The 17,529-nt window shown below is 44.7% G+C and overlaps 1 protein-coding gene across 4 annotated transcripts in view; it reads right to left on the reverse strand.

The window, feature by feature from the left end:
• Window positions 1–17,529, reverse strand: part of LOC124619553 (synaptotagmin 1-like) — a 473,464-nt gene that overhangs the window by 197,298 nt on the left and 258,637 nt on the right. For all 4 annotated transcript variants that reach the window (XM_047146029.1, XM_047146031.1, XM_047146030.1 and 1 more), the window contains exon 2: window positions 8,843–9,068. In XM_047146029.1, coding sequence (XP_047001985.1) covers window positions 8,843–9,038 — 196 coding nt within the window. In that variant the 5' untranslated portion in view covers window positions 9,039–9,068. The remainder of the gene's footprint in view (window positions 1–8,842; window positions 9,069–17,529) is intronic.

Raw genomic sequence — 17,529 nt, forward strand, 5'->3', positions numbered from 1 at the left:
CAGCCGTGGCTTATTAACCTGATAGTTTGGTAATTTTCACATCTGTCAACACCTGCTTTCTTTGGGGTTGGAATTATTATATTCTTCTTGAAGTCTGAGGGTATTTCGCCTGTCTCAAACATCTTGCTCACCAGATGGTAGAGTTTTGTGAGGCCTGGCTCTCCCAAGGCTGTCAATATTTCTAATGGAATGTTGTCTACTCCCGGGCCCTTGTTTCGACTTAGGTCTTTCAGTGTTCTGTCAAACTCTTCGCGCTGTATCATATCGCTCATTTCATCTTCATCTACACCCTCTTCCATTTCTACAATCGTTAAGAAATTCAATATTACGAGATCCACGGCGAAGAGAGTGTGGCGAGAATATCAAATTTCAGTCGTTACCTCTCACCACGGACCAAGCAGTGGCCGACGGCCTTCACTTAACGACCGACAGCACCGTCGTTTACGTAGAATTGTCGGTACTAATAGATAAGCAACTCCTAGTGAAATAACCGCAGAAATCAATTTGGGACGTACGACGAACGTATTCGTTAGGATAGTGTGGCGAAATCTGGCGTTGACTGGCTCTGGTAGCAGACGACCTACCTTTCCTAACGGCATAACATCGCCTGTAGTACCTCTCCTAAGCTCGTGACCATATCACTTGGATCCTAGACGACCGGTAATCAGTGGCCTGATCAGATGAGTCCCGACTTCAGTTGGTAAGACCTGATAGTACGGTTGGAGTGTGAGTGTTGTGAGCAAGCCACTGTGCAAGGTGGTAGTGGCTCCATCAAGAAGGTATGCGCTGTGTTTACATGGAATCGATTGGGTCCTCTGCTCCAACTGAACCGACCATTGACTGGGAATGATTATATTCGACTATACGGAGACCATTTTCAGCCATTCATGGTCTTCATGTTGCCAAACAAGGATGCAATTTTTATGGATGACAAGCTCCTTGTTACCGGGCCACAATTGTTCGTGATTGGTGTGAAGAACATTCTGGACAAACCGAGGGAATGAAATGGCCACCCAGGTCGCCCGACGGAAAACCCGTCGAACATTTATGGGACATAATCGAGAGGTCAGTTCGTGCACAAAATCCTGCACCGTCAACACTTTCGCGATTATGGACGGCTATAGTGGTAGCATGGCTCAATATTTTTTCTGAGGACTTCCAAAGACTTGTTGAGTCCATGCCACGTCGAATTACTGCATTATGCCGGGAAAAAGGAGGTCCGAAACGATGTTGGGAGGATCCCATGGCTTTTTCATCTCTACGTATACTATCTCCTCTAGCTATTCTTCACTACTCTTGTCATGTAATAATTGTGTTTTATCGGGACTATTGTTCACTACTCTTGTCATGTAATAATTGTGTTTTATCGGGACTGTTAATTTAATTTAAACTGTTATAATCGCAATGTTTTCTTAGAGTTAAACGTCAATGTTTTTCTTGTTTGTTTTCTTTCATTTATCTACTGTTTCGCTTTTATTTGCATTATCACTGCGCTCTTCAACTTGTTCACGAATGTTGTACCTCCTTTGTCAACGACAGTCATTTAAAGTCTGATGATGAGCTTGTAAACCGAAACCGGTTAACAAAATGAATGAATACATTGGAACATACACGATATTGTGCTTGTAATTTCTAACCATTTACAGGCTGTTTCTAAAATAAATGTGAAAAATTAGAGGGCTGATACAGTGGGTCATAACAAATATCCTTCACATAGCAACACATGGCTGCATCCCTTAACGTTCAGTCCTAGGCTTCGTTGAGGAGCATCGCTTCCCGCCTGGGACACAGGCATACAAGCTGCCATCCGAATCGTTATGGTAGCAGGTCGGCAGACAGCGTTTTCAATTTCTCTGTCACAGCAAGATAAAAGAAAAGTGGGGTTGAGGTTTAAAGGGAAGGGTAGTTGACGTTTCATATCCTAATTTGCAAATAGGTACATAAATTTCTCGAAATTACATCCTTCTTTTTTGAATGGACCTTGTGTAACGAGGCCTGAGTGATTGTAGCACCCTTTCAAACAACCTGGAAAATTGTGGGATTGCATCGAAGCTACCATAATTCGCGGTATCTGCTCTTCATCGGTCTAGGTGTTCCGTAAACGACAGATTTCAGGTGGCCCCGGACGAAAACATCAAGGGCCGTAAAGCTGGGGAACGTACAGGCCGTGCCATCGGCCCATCGCGCCCTTTTCAGTTCTCACCAAAGGTCTCATCGGAATTATTTCACACCGCATGAGCGAAATTTACAGATGCACCACCATGTTGGTACCATATACCCTGTCGCACGTTGAGTGGGACACATTCCAATAACTCCGGCAGTATTTGCCTGAAGGAGATTAGGTATCTCTTTGTGTTCAGTCGTCGGGGGAGCATGTATGGACCAATCAGATTATCGCCTAACAAACCAGATCAAACGCTGAAGCTCTCTTTGTGACTAAGAACAAAGGCGGCGTGCGGATTTCTTGTGTCCACACGTACTGAGTGTGGCTGTTGAACACACTTTCTTTTTTTTTCTTTTTTTTTTATTTATTTTTTTATTTTTTTAATTTAATTTAATTTTTTTCTTTGTTTCTTTTTTCTTCTTTTTTTGTTTTTTTTTTTTAACCGCTCGGCCACTACGGCCGGCGAACGAAGAGACACGCTTCATATTTGCGGAAGCTATAGGCAGCGATAATTGGGTAACAGAAGAAAGGCCTGACTCTGTATATGGGGAAGTCATAGCACATTTCGATGATATTACAGGCTAAAGTTTCCGGCCAGATGTGCGCTATTCGGGAAGCTAACAGTTTAATCCATTACAGCTTGGCCACTTTTAGATGATATTAAAGGTTACGTTGCCGGTCAGATCTGCGCTAATCTAGAAGCTAACAGTTTTTTTCTTTTTTTTTCTTTACCGCCATCCTCTAGTGTCGACGCAGCACGTAAAGCAAGGCGCTGTTAGTAGCAAGACTTATTGCCATAAACCGAAAATAAAAGCGGAGGCATACTCTGCTATGCCTCAGGGAGCGACGACACACTACTCAGAAATACACCTCTCTCTCCAGGTGTGAGGCAAGTGATGAGTTTAGAAACTAAAAAGGAAGAAATAAATAAAGACAGAAATGAAGGCAAAATAAAAAAAAAAAAACAGGGATGGCAGCACACACAAATGAAAACGAAAATTGGCGAGATAATCCCATCGCCTATGAATTAACGAAGTAATAATCCTCTAAGAGAGATTACGTGTTTTCTAATTTCCCAATAATTTTCCATACAAGGTTCACACAATTCCCATGTTACCAATTGTCATATCATCAGTATCATAGAACAGCCTACTCATCGTAAAGGCTGCCTCATCCGTAAAGAGTACAAAGTGTTGGAGTTCAGGTAGAATGGTACACTTCTACAAAAACTAACTGGCAGAAGTCAATGCGACCTGGAAAATCTTCTGGATTCAGGGGTGAATTTTCTGAAGGCAGTAAGAGTGTAAATCATCTTCATTCCACACACGCCATTGTGGAATGACTTCTACCCATTTCTCGAGGAAGACTTAATGAGCTTGTTTACAGCAGTTCTAACGTCTCCTCTTCAAACTCTGATGTACGCACTGTGTGTTGACGCTTGTGTCAGTCCGTCCTTCGCAACTGTATCACAAAATGAATGTATCTGGTTTCGATACAGCCTTTAAATGCACGTGCACCATTACGAAATCTCGTCGGTGGACAACTCAAAATGGTTCATATGGCTATGAGCACTATGGGACTTACATCTGAGGTCATCAGTCCCCCTAGAACTTAGAACTACTTGAACCTAACTAACCTAAGGACATCACACCCATCCATGCCCGAGGCAGGATTCGAACCTGCGACCGTAGCGGTCGCGCGGCTCCAGAATGCAGCGCCTAGAACCGCTTGGTCACACCGGCGGCTGGACAACTAACCTCAAGTGGACTTGTGTCTCTTAGGGATCTATGGGTGGCGCTCAACATGCATCGATCTGACTGTCTACAATTTGGGAACTGTAGAACGTACAACTGTTGAGCAGCGAGAGCATTTCCATCGATCGCCCCGTAATTACAGCGTACATCTGACCTTTTGTTCCAAGAAAAGGCTCCGTTTTCCGTCTGCTCCGCACAGTACTAAACGGAAAAGAATCCTCATTGGATTTCACACATTGACGAAGCGCGAACCAGCCTCTGCAGTGTACACAGGCGCCGCCCTCTGTGCGACATCAAATCAGACAGGCATTTACACTGCCAAACGCAATCTGTTCGCATACCAACAAATGGCGAAAGAAACTCCGTGGTGTTGACCTGCCCTAAGTATCTGATTACATGTCGACTCGGATGCCGAGTTGTAAGCCTACCTCCCCGGCAGCGCGTGACCCTGTTAAATGGCGCCCACATCTCGTGGTCGTGCGGTAGCGTTCTCGCTTCCCACGCACGGGTTCCCGGGTTCGATTCCCGACGGGGTCAGGGATTTTCTCTGCCACGTGATGGCTGGGTGTTGTGTGATGTCCTTAGGTTAATTAGGTTTAAGTAGTTCTAAGTTCTAGGGGACTGATGACCTAAGATGTTAAGTCCCATAGTGCTCAGAGCCATTTGAACCATTTTTTTTTTGTTAAATGGCGCCTAGCGCAGAACGCTAACCGATGCGGACGTGAATTACTACGTGAAAGTTGCTTGTTATGACCTACTCTACGAGTCCTCTCATTTTTTACATTCATTCTAGGAACACCCTGCATATGTTTTTAGATACTTTGGATGTTTATAGCGGGCAGTAAAATGAAACGACACAGATGGAAAAAAGTAACTGAACTGTTTATTATTTCACAAGGAATCGCTATAACTGTTGGTACATTTATCCCACTCTGAGATTAGACACTCAGTGCCTTCATGGCGAAACGTTTGTGGTTAAATATCAGATGTCTGAACATGCTTCCTGTCCAGTCCAAATTCCCAATTTGTCGCACACTTCTTCCATAGTGCCCCTTGTCCATTTTCCTCACTGATCGCAGCATCTGTCATGATTTCCCGCAAGAAAAGTCGCCGTTCATATAATAGTAAATTAAACCTTGACGTCACTTCATGCTATCTTCAGTGCAGATGCACCCTAAGTCCGACTTCCTGAGGGAATCAATTGAGGTACTGCAACCAACGAGTAAAATTGATATTGTTACACTATGGAACAAGTGTGCAAAACATTGGGAATTTGGGTTGGAAGGGAAACGTGCCCAGATAGCCGAAGCGGTTAAGGTGATCCTTCGCATAAATTCCGTGCGGGATTAGCCGAGCGGTCTTAGGCGCTGCAGTCATGGACTGTGCGGCTGGCCCCGGCGGAGGTTCGAGTCCTCCCTCGGGCATGGGTGTGTGTGTGTTTGCCCTTAGGATAATTTAGGTTAAGTAGTGTGTAAGCTTAGGGGACTGATGACCTTAGCAGTTAAGTCCCATAAGATTTCACACACACATTTTTTGAACTTCGCATAAATCGAAAAATCTGGGTTCGAGTTCCAATTCGGCATTGAATTATTTCATTGCTCTCATTCTGCTGTCACTGGTATTTCTCTTTCGTGAGTCGGAAAGGACTTTACAACTCTGGAATGATATAGAAATTTATTGAGGTAACTTATGAATCGGTAGATGTGTTATTTTGTAGCAAACAAACTCAAGATTCATATAAAAGTTTCAAGTGTCATTTTGATTTCGTGTAACTGCTAACTGCAATGCGACAAGCATCCCACCAGTAATCAATTTCTTTCCACACTTGTAGCAGCAAATCGGGTGTAACTTCTACAACGGCAGCGTAGAATCGATTTTTCAGGTCTGCTAAATTGTTCGGTAGGTGAGAGACATTCACGCAATCTTTAATGAAACCGCAGAGAGAGAAACCCAGTGGTGGCAAACTAGGGAGCGAGGTTACCACGCTATTGGCCCTTCACGGCCAGTCCAACCACCTGCGAAGCGATTATCGAGGAAATCTCGAAGTTCCGTCAGGAAATGAGGTGGTGCACCGTCTTGCTGGTAGTAAACCATCCTATCTCCGTCATTTTCATCGATCTGTGGAATTAAAAAGTTTCCAAGCCTATATAGATACACAATACCAGTGACAGTTTTCTCCTTAAAGCAGAAAGGGCCTTACACTTTCAGTTTGCTAAGGGCAAAAAACACATTAACTTTGGGGGTAACACAAAAGTTTGCCAGGAATGCATGTGGATTTTCGCTGCCCCATGTTCTGCAGTTTTGGCTGTTCACCATGCTACTGATATGAAACGTTGACTCATCGCTCAAGGTTATTGCGTTCAGGAATGTCTGGTCGTCCTCTGTCTGATGCAACATTTCTGCACCGAATTCCCCACGAGCAACCTTATCTGCATCGCTAATGACATTGTGAATGTGTACGGTTGCAAAGTGCAAACGTCTACGCAGTACTCGACAAACAGTCTTTTGTGGAATTCCAGTCATGCGAGACGTATGTCGCGCTTATTCTTTTAGACTGCAGGCAAAGCTCTCCCTGATCTGTTCGACATAATCATTAACATGCGAGCGACGACATGTCTCAACAACATTCTTGTGCCAAGAGTAAATTGCAAGCCTGCTTGGAGGTTCCTTAGCGCATTCGGTGCAAAATTTACGCAGAACAGTGGTTGCAGAGTTTGTTTCATGAAACCAAAACACACAGCGAGCAGGCTCCATACTAGTGAAAGTAACTATTTTAACCTCTATGTGGGCTCTCCTGATGCTATGCACTACATGAATCAGACTTTGGAGAAAAATTGTGTCACGAAAATTTAACCCTGGATATCTGATGCCATTAGGAACCAAAATGCCTAATGTCGTGTAGGTCGACAACGCACCATTTGTAAACTACGGAAACTTGGCGCCACGAGCTCCGATTGGCCGTGGGATTGCACTGTTGCCGTTCGTCGGTTGACGGGCAGCGCTATGGTTGTCGATTCACACATACAAACGTCCCGCACCCCGTCACTGCCACAACGTGATACGCACACGTGTCGAATAGGTCTTGCTGTTTGTCTCCACCTCACGTCAGAGGCGTTGACCCGTAAGCTTCGCTTCGGAGCACAGACTCGTCAACTGCGATTCAATCATACAGTAAGCATGGCGGCATAGTATTCGTTTGACGAACAACGAAACACGGTTTTTGTTTATGGACTAGCCGACGGCAATGCTCATGAAGCTCGATGTTGTATGAGGAACGGTACCCAGCAAGACGCCACCCACACCCGCTAGTTAGTGGGATATCGTGGTGATGCTGGAAGATCTCGAACACGACGGGATGCTGCATTTGAAGAGACTGTTCTCGAGCGCTTCGAGGAAGCACCTACGACAAGTACTCGAGCGGTTGGACACGACATGGGGGTCACTCATCGGTTAGTCTGGGAGGTTTTGAGGGATAACGGCCAGCAGCCATTTAGTTTCCACCCTGTCCAAGATCTAAATCCTCTGGCGGACTACGAATACAGGCTAGAGTTTTCCCGGTGGTTTCTGAGACGTATTGCACGATCTCCCGACTTCTCTGCCGTTGTGTTGTTTACCGACGAGTGCTCCTTCCATGGGGATCGCTCGACATTAGGGTAGGCATTGTGGTTGACCATCTGATTGGGCCGGTCCGCATACTTCCTCGACTTACTGGGCCAAATTGTCTTCACTCATTGCAAGAAACTGGAAGATGCTCCCCTGGAGATACGGCTACGCATGTGGTTGCAGCATGATGGGGCGCCCGCACATAACAGTCGTGCTGTGCGCGGATATTTAAATGACCTCTTCGATGGCCGGGTAATCCTCACACCAGCGGACTTCTTCCCGTGGGAATTCCCAGACTGGAGCGCCTAGAACCGCACGGCCACACCGGCCGGCTAAACTGAAGTGTTCGATACCACATTCTCTTGTATGTTTCTCGGTATCGCCTGCTTCATTTGAGCAGCATTTCAACTGAAGAGTCCGATACCATTTTTTATGTAGTTCGTCATGTTAATGACGTTATGACTAAAAGCAGATGGGTGGTATCCCATGCTTCAGATATAAAAGTAATTTTCGCTGCGTTATATCCAATGTCGGAGTACCCACAAACTTTTTTTAAGGAAAAAAGCATATATATATATATATATATATATATATATATATATATATATATATATATATATATATAAAACAGACATCACATATTTATTACTAAATGACTTTTAGTGTAGTCTTGTTAAGAGCTTCGCTTCTGCCAAACTGTAATGGTTAAAATAGATTATGATGAATGTATTCTTCAAATTTAGAAAATACTGGAATTTATGTCACTGATCTCCTATAACCAGTGCTGTGGAATGCAGCAGTCATGTGTGCATTACCCTAAACATTATTATTATTGACATGTGAAATAATCCGGTGTACTGCCGGATGTTTGTGTCGCTCTGGCACAGTATTTCGGCCACGTAGCTCGTTGCCTTCTTCAGGTGGTACCTGAGACTACCGTATTGGAGCATCTTGTCCAGTATTTATGCCCAGAGGGCGCTGGGTGCTCTCTCTGCCGTCCGCGCCCGCCTGGAGCTGCTTGTAGTGTGTTGTCTCTTCCCCAGTGCTCCCTCGGACGTACGCGCCCGACTTGGTTGCCATCTGTGGCAGCTGTCTGAGGCCCACCCTGTGTCGGGCGTTCCGTTATATTGTGCCAGAGGGACACAAACATCTGGCAGTAGACCCGATCATTCCACATGCCAAGATCCCGCCGGGAAAGGCTGAAGAGTCACATTATTATTATTCTCAATTCAAAATTCCGAACAGTTAATGCTCCCCAAAAGGAAGTGGTACCCCCTGGTAGAGACGGGCCCATAGCATGTGTTGCACGTGGTGCTCGTACCTGCGGTGGTGGGCAACTGCTGGTTGTTGCCGGCGAGGATGTTGTGGCCGTGGTGGGGCAGCGAGGGCACGGCCGTGGTGGTGGGGGGCAGCGCGCCGCCCCCCGCCTCCTCCGCCACCGTCGTCGCCTCCGTCGAGTCCTCCGTCGGCTCCAGCTCGCCCGCCTCCCGCCTCCACAGCCTCAAGGACGGCGCCATCTTCTGCTCTGCTGCGTGTGGCTTTCTTCACTGCAACACAGACGACGTCAGGCGGTCAGTAAATGGTCGCATTTGTTCGCGGTCAATAAAATGTTGACAATGCAGCGCATGAAGTGAACTAAGTAACGGTTCTGACATATTAATGCACATTTATTTTTCCTTTGTCGTTTTACTCCCATTGCCCCACATGGACAGGGAGTGGGCTGTCAGCGGACACATGACACCGCTCTACACCTACATGACAATAAAATTTTTAAAACATACTGTAAAACTGGACAAAGCAGATGACAAAACGAATTTTCGAGATGATAAAAAGACATATATATTCAATTGGATAATATAAAAGGCGGATTTGTTTATTGATTAAAAGTTTGACACAAGGATAGCTGCATAAGACAGAAAAGTAAAAAGTCGGTGAGTTGACTGATTAAGATAGAGATATAGACGAGTAAGGTGATGAGTGCACCTAGAGGTGAGGGTATCATCTGGAGTGCCCCAAAGAAGTGTGGTAGGTCTGATGTTGTTTTCTATCTACATAAATGATCGTTTGAATAGGGTGGATAGCAATGTGCGGCTGTTTGCTGATGATGCTGTGGTGTACGGGAAGGTGTCGTCGTTGAGTGGCTGTAGGAGGATACAAGATGACTTGGACAAGATTTGTGATTGGTGTAAAGAATGGCAGCTAACTCTAAATATAGATAAATGTAAATTAATGCAGATGAATAGGCAAAAGAATCCCGTAATGTTTGAATACTCCATTAGTAGTGTAGCACTTGGCACAGTCACGTCGATTAAATATTTGGGCGTAACATTGCAGAGCGATATGAAGTGGGACAAGCATGTAATGGTAGTTGTGGGGAACGCGGATAGTCGTCTTCGGTTCATTGGTAGAATTTTGGGAAGATTTGGTTCATCTGTAAAGGAGACTGCTTATAAAACACTAATGCGACCTGTTCTTGAGTACTGCTCGAGCGTTTGGGATCCCTATCAGGTCGGGTTGAGGGAGGACATAGAAGCAATTCAGAGGCGGGCTGCTAGATCACGCGAGTGTTACGGAAATGCTTCAGGAACTCGGGCGGGAGTCTCTGGAGGAAAGGAGGCATTTTTTTCGTCAATCGCTACTGAGGAAATTTAGAGAACCAGCATTTGAGGCTGACTGCAGTACAATTTTACTGCGGCCAACTTATATTTCGCGGAAAGACCACAAAGATAAGATAAGAGAGATTAGGGCTCGTACAGAGGCATATAGGCAGTCATTTTTCCCTCGCTCTGTTTGGGAGTGGAACAGAGAGAGAAGATGCTAGTTGTGGTACGAGGTACCCTCCGCCACGCACGTATGGTGGATTGCGGAGTATGTATGTAGATGTAGATGTAGATGTAGACTGCCAAGAGGAGGGGTACCATGGAAACATAGCAGTTGAGGTCGTGCATAAGAGAGTGTTTGTGTGGACAGGTGCTTGGATGAGAAATTCAGGAGAGTGAAGAGGGATGCTGTTCCCGACCGCTCTTAGGGTTTGAGTGGAGAGGAGTGGAGAGAAGGGGAACAGAAAGGAACCCTGACCGGAGGAGGTGAGGTGGGTTCTTTTAGATTTGGTAGGATGGGTGGGTATCAGGCCGGATCTCATCATCAGATAAGGAAAGGCGATTTCGTTGGAGGAGTGATGAATGTGTGTGTGTGTGTGTGTGTGTGTGTGTGTGTGTGTGTGTTTGTGTATCTTATGTAATAAACAAAGATGACCCTAAGATTGGATATGGAGCATGAGATAGGTCCGAGGGGCCATCAGTAAGTAATGAAACTTACTTTTCCTCGGCCAATTGCCGTTGAAAAAAATGCGCATTTTGTGGTGGGACATCGTGGAAGATTCCCACTTCAGCCCCTATAGTTTCACGAAGTTCCGATAGGTGACGACGCTACACAGAGCCTTCAAAATGGCGTCTGTAATGGAGCTGTGTTCCAAACAGGGAGCTATCTTTAAGTTTCTTTTGGCGCAAAGCGAGAGCATCGTAAATACTCACAGATGCTTGCAAAATGTTTACAGAGACCTGGCAGTCTACAAAAGCACGGTGAGTCGTTGGGCGAGGCGTCTGTCGTCATCGCAACAAGGTCGCGCACACCTGTCCAATCTTCAGCTTACCAGCCGGCCGCACTCAGCTATGTTGAAACGAGCGGACACTCTCATTCGAGGTGATCGACGGATCACATTCAGACAGCTCGCTGCACAAGTGGATGTGTCTTTTAGTAGTAGGTCTGACACATTCGCTCACCAGTTGTGTTCTGAAAGGTGTGTACCCGTTGGGTTCCTCACCACCTAACTGATGACCATAAAGAGCAATGGCGGGTCTTGTGTGTGCGATTACTGCGCGTTACCAGGCTGATCATGACAATATTTTGTTGAACATTGTCACAGGTGACGAACCATGGGTTCATCGCTTCGAACCTGAAACAAACGGAAATCCATGGCGTAGCGTCACACCAGCCCAAACCTCGCACCTTACGACTTCCATATACTTGGCCGAATAAAGGATGCATTCCACGGAAAGCAGTGGGTGAATTACGGGGAGATTATTGTTGCAACAGGACGTCAATCAGTAAAGTGGTACCAAGCAGGCATGTAAGGTGGCGTAAGACTGTCGCAGTGAACGGGCATTATGTTGAAAAAATTGTAGCCCAAAGAGTGGGTAATAAAGTAGTGAATTGGAATCCTGAATAAAACCAACCTGGTTTCATAGAAAATGTGTTGCATTATTTATTGAACGCCACTCGTTTATACAGGGTGAGTCAGGAGGAAAGGTACATGCTTTGAGGGGCGATACTTGTGTTGATTCTGAACAAAAAACTCCTAATAAACATTTCCCTTTTTCTTAACCAATGAGTCAACATTTACCCGCAACAGAATCAACAACACATGCAACTCTCACGTATGGGCAAATGAAAATGTGCACGGTACTGTGGAAACGAATTTTCACCGACGTTTCTCAGTCAACGTGTGATGACCAACTCAACGGTCCAGTTGTTTTAGATAACCGTGTCACTGGGACATGGTACCTTTAGTTTCTTCAAAATGTGTTACCAGAATATGTGGAGGATATCCCTTTGGTAACACGAGCTATTATTTACTTTCAGCATGACGGAGCTCCTATACATTCCGTACGGCCAGTGACACAGTATTTCAACACAACGTATCCTGATTGTTGGATCGGTCGCCGTGGAGTCATTGCTTGGCCACCGAGGTCACGCGATCTTACCCCACTGGATTACTGTTTGTGGGAGTGGCTGAAGAGCGATGTCTACAAGCGCAGAGTGGACACAAGAGAGGAACTTCTCGCTCGTATGTGAGATGCTTGTGCCCAGGTAAAGGAATGCAAAACTGAGCTCCGATCGGCGACGCAACACCTGTCTACAAGAGCAGCAACATTCACTGAAGTTGACGATGGACTGTTTGAACACCACCTGTGAGGAAACGTACACAATTAAACAAACCATAACATAACAGTATCTTAGTTTACCGTCACCTGCACCTTTCCCGTTCCTAGCTGTTTTCATTGGTTTAACCGGAGACGGTTAAGAAAATGGCATATGTTTATTAGAAGATTTTTGTTCAGAATCACCAGTAGTATCACCCGTCAAAGCGTGGACCTTTCCTCCTGACTCTCCTGTATACATACGGCGATTGAAAACAATGTTTACACACTGACATGGCCCCATTGGACGTACAAAAGAGATAGGTAATCACTTAGGAACTGGGAGTCACAAAGGCCAACCGTGGCTGCTAAATGGCGTTGCAGTTATGTAGTCACGTGCTACAAATGGGCGCCCATTACAAAAGATGCTCAAAGTTTTGTCCTGATGCATCGAGACACGTCTAACGTGGTCACTCCATAGAATGGCGCACACTCTCGGAGATGCCTAGTGCATCCCGAAGGCATCCTGCTGCCGCGACAATTCTATCCACTGGGTCCTCCGGCGATGTGACATGTCTTTCATACACAAGGCCCTTGAGACAGCCAGCCCCCCCCCCTCCCCCCCACAGACACACACGCGCACACACAGGAAAAAACCGACTGGAGACAGATCAGGTGGTGGTGGTAGCCAAGCGACTGGCCCATCGTGACCAATCCAGCGGCCCGGAGAGGCTGAAATTCACAGTGCAGAAGTCAAATGCAGCGACGATCAGGGATGGGAACATCATCAGCATGTCCAGGAGAACCTCTCACAGAAATACAAGGTACGTGCGATCGTCAAGGCGGTCCGGGAGAATGCGCGGCCCAATTAAACAATCTCCAACGATACCAGCACACACGTTAAGGGTAAATTTGCTTTGTGAGGCATGCGTACGTGTAGCATGTGGGTTCACATCCGCCCACAAATACAGGTTGTGGACGTTTATCACACTGTGGAGTGAGAACGCAGCCTCATCGATGATGACGAAACTCCCTGTTCAGCCTCGGTCTCAAAATGGAACTGCGGATAGCGAAGAAGTCAGCGTGGTGTGGGATGAATATAATATGGATTGCTGCAAAATAAAATATTTACAGACTTACAAAAGTTGAACGTTTATACCAAAAAGTTACCACAAGTTTTGCGGCCAAAATAACAAAGCGAACCGCTGGAATTAAAAAAAAAAAAATGGGCCTCCACCAGCTGAGATGCAACTATCTCAACAAATTGGTTGAACTGGAACATGCAGAACTGTTCATTAATTTAGAGATAAAATGTTGTTACTAAAAATGTTCGTGAAATTTACATAACTTGTAGATCTTCATTCTCGAGGTGTAGCCTCGTTGCAAATACTGCTGAGCTCCTCTGCTGTGCTGCTGTACATGCAAAACTAATCTTGTAATGCGCGAAATGAATTCCAGCTACAGATTTTCCGCAAGATTGCTTTATTCGCACGCAAGATGATCGGCGTCGAGAAAATATGTAAACAAAGTTCTACATGCTGTTCTGTTGATGGTTGGTAACAAACTGCCCCCTTGCTGTACGCAAACCGCTTGTATTTATACGATTTACAACCATAATTGACAATCAGAATTTACAAATTTTACGAAATGGCAATTAAAAGTGTGTAATAAAATTAATTTACATGCACAAAAAAATAACTGAAATAATGCTTTACAATTTTGTTTGGACGCGGACATAATTTCGTTAAGAACTCCAAAGTAATTTACAGGTTTCCAAAAAAAAACAAAAAACAATACATTTATTTTTTAGTTAATTACAGTCGAAAGAAAGAATGAAAAGTGTTCTTACCATATGTATCAACTCCAAATAATGTTAATCAAAAATAGCTAGCCGATTTGTCGAAAATAAATTTGTAAGTTGAAAATCCACTTTCTTTATGCAGGTCATTGTGGTTTTTGGTAAATATTACTGATCAGACTCAGCAGCGTAGCAAATTTAGATCAATTACTTAGTGATTATTGAAAACAATATTTCTAGCATGCTCACAAACTCGTTATTGAGCGCAGAATACAATAGCAAACTCAGATTTTACGTAAGTTGCCTCAAATAGATTAATTACTGGTATAGGTGCAGGGTAGAATTGTACATTAAAAGATTAATTAAGCATAAGACAAATGTAGCCACTTCAGGGGGCGGCAAAGATGCTTAAGGGGCTGTTTCATTAGATTCTGCAGTCGATTCTTGCAGAAACCACCACGCACATACCGTCTGCTGGTTTTAGTCCCCCAGTTGCAATGCCTGGAGGCGTTTGAAATGAAACTGAAGCAGTCCTTTGTCGTGTACAATGCGCCAGACGTTGGATTGGGAGATATCAATGGCGCCGTCTACACCTAGTGTGGTTGTTGACGGCGTACGCTGCACCCTTTCGAAAACTCGTTCTTTCCCTGCGACTGTACGTGTTGTTCGTTGGCGGCTAGAATCCAGCTTGTGCACATGGAAAGAGCTGGTTTCGCACAATCGGCAACGCAGGATGGCGAATGATGTGTGGCACGGAACCTTTCTATCAGGACATTTCGCACGATACAATCCCACGGCTTCTCGTCTATTGCGGTTGGTCATGCCACAAATCAAACGCATCTCACCCATTTCGCGGTAGGTGTAGCTAGCCACGTGACTCCCAACGCGTCCACGGAGTGAATGGCGACGATCTCCCTGCGCTACGCCCGTGTTTGTATGGCAACGCCCTCTCGTGACCGTAACGACCTCTCGTGGTGTTTGCGACCATCGATTCCTATGTGCTTGCTGATCCTTGTTGTATATCTGGTGTGCCATATCAGCTTGTAAACGTATTTTTTTCCAGCCTGTATACATCATTGACATCACTGTCTAAAGTCCTATGTGAAAATAATTTTTATGCATATGATTCTTTAGCTGTAAAATGCCTGTATGCATTCAAAAGTGGAGGCCCAGTCGATAATCTCTGTAGCTGCCCACTCTCTGTTTACCCACTAACTCTCACAACTGTCAGAAAAGAAACGAAGACAAAAAAACTTTACAATTCGAGCCACAGAACCTAACAAGTTTTGTCAACTTCTCTGAGCTGGTAGTCTATGGCTACCCCTATTTTTTATAATATAAAATAGTGATATACGACTTGTGACATTGTTGTATACAAGCGAAATTCCGTTGCATTTATCTTTTCAAAACTTTAAGCTAAGTTCATCCCACATATTGAATACTAATTATTGAGGCCCCTGTGAAACGTTGCACAAAATCCATCGTCTTTTAGAACGGAATATCTCCGTAGTATCGATGTAATGACATTTAAAATCTGCAGAGTGCTGGCGGACGAACCTTAACGTCGAGCCGTAGTCACATTGTTTTTGGAGTCAAACTATGGTGTAGACAAAAATTCCGTTCGGCGTATTTGAAAGCTTCACTCCACAGATGTTGCTACTTCATTCTGCAGCGCTCTTTTCCCATCCGTGGAAAAAAATCACACAACAAAGCTCGATGCTTGTTACTGACGAAGGAACTGCAGCAACCAATCCTTATTTATGTTATTAAATTTATTTTGTTTCCCTTTACCGGTTTGAAATTTTGTCACACCCAACTACAAGTGGAGTACATTTTTATATTAGATAAGACAAACAGCAAGCCTAATATCCGTTCTCAGCAGTCGTGCGTAAAAGCTACGATGAGCACCATGAAAACAATACAGGTGTTCAAAATGAAGGTATTTTCACACCGTATTGATGATTGGTTTGACAAAGGACTCGAAATACAAAAATATTCTAAATGAGCAGAACAATTCAGTTGCGAGGCTGCTTCTTACTAATATTTAAACTTACAATTACTTTTTAAGCGTTTCTCAACATCCATACAATCCAGACTACAAGAAAAACAGGAAGGAGGGAGATACTCGACTGTGCATTAGACGCGTCAGCGCGGAGCTACAAACAACATGAAAAATTCATCTGGCAGATATCAGTCAACTTTCCTGTCGATGTCCCAGCCCTCAAAGTGCACACGTAGCTTGACTGATGGCCCGCTCGCGTGTCGCACTGCTTGACAGACATTCACCTCCCATTACTGCCACATCGAAACGATGTGCTTTAGTTTATCGTAACGTTGCTTCGCTAATGTCTTTCTATTCCCGTCAGTGTACTCGAAAATTGTGAAGTAACGTTAAACAACATTACGTTTAGAATTGTCGTTGGATAACAACAGATTTTCCGTTATTTGCTCTCTGCTTTCAATTGTTCGTTAGTAAGTGCATTTTCAGCACCCCTCCTCACTTATTAACGAAAGTGAAAGCGGAACTAAAACGGAGGAACTGGAAATGTTTGCGGTAAACCACACAAAGAAAAATTAATATTAAATCGTTCGATAGTCAGGCTCGATAAGGCGTCGAGTCATTGTCAGTCATTACACTGCTTGACAATCGCTGAGCAACAGAGACATCGTTGGACAGGAAAAAAATTCAGGCAATGATGGACGACATGAAACCCAGTTCGTACCTAATACTAGTGGTGTGGTATGCTTTTATGAAAAATGATACAGATTTCACCACATGGGAATGTAAGATAACAGACATAAGCAACGTTCATGATCGACACGGGTGAGAATCCCTACAGAAAAAGTCGATATCACATTCTCAGGGATGTACCCTCCTCAGGCACTAATGCACATTTTTTGCACCTGTTATTCATGCTGCCTATCAAACCGTTCAGGAGTCCTTGGGGAACAATTGAGTAGGGGTCGTTCGTTGAGAAACACGTCTGCCAAGAGCATCCCAGGCATGTTCTGTAGATTTTAGGTCCGGGGAGTAAGCAGGCTATTCCGTACGTTCAATATCTTCACTTTCCAGTGTGTCCGACTCCTCATCGGTTCTACGTGCGCTGCCATTGCCGCCCATAAAGAGAAAGTCGAGACCTTCCGCACCCCTAAACAGATGGACATAATGCAGAATACCTTCCTTGCACTACCGTTGTGCTGTAACGGTAACTCGCACAAAGATATACAGCAGTGTTCAGCCACTGTGTATAAAGCCTGCTCACACCATAACGCCTGGTCTACACCAAAGAC

This window comes from Schistocerca americana, chromosome 6, assembly GCF_021461395.2.
Source record: "Schistocerca americana isolate TAMUIC-IGC-003095 chromosome 6, iqSchAmer2.1, whole genome shotgun sequence".
Lineage (NCBI taxonomy): Eukaryota > Metazoa > Arthropoda > Insecta > Orthoptera > Acrididae > Schistocerca > Schistocerca americana.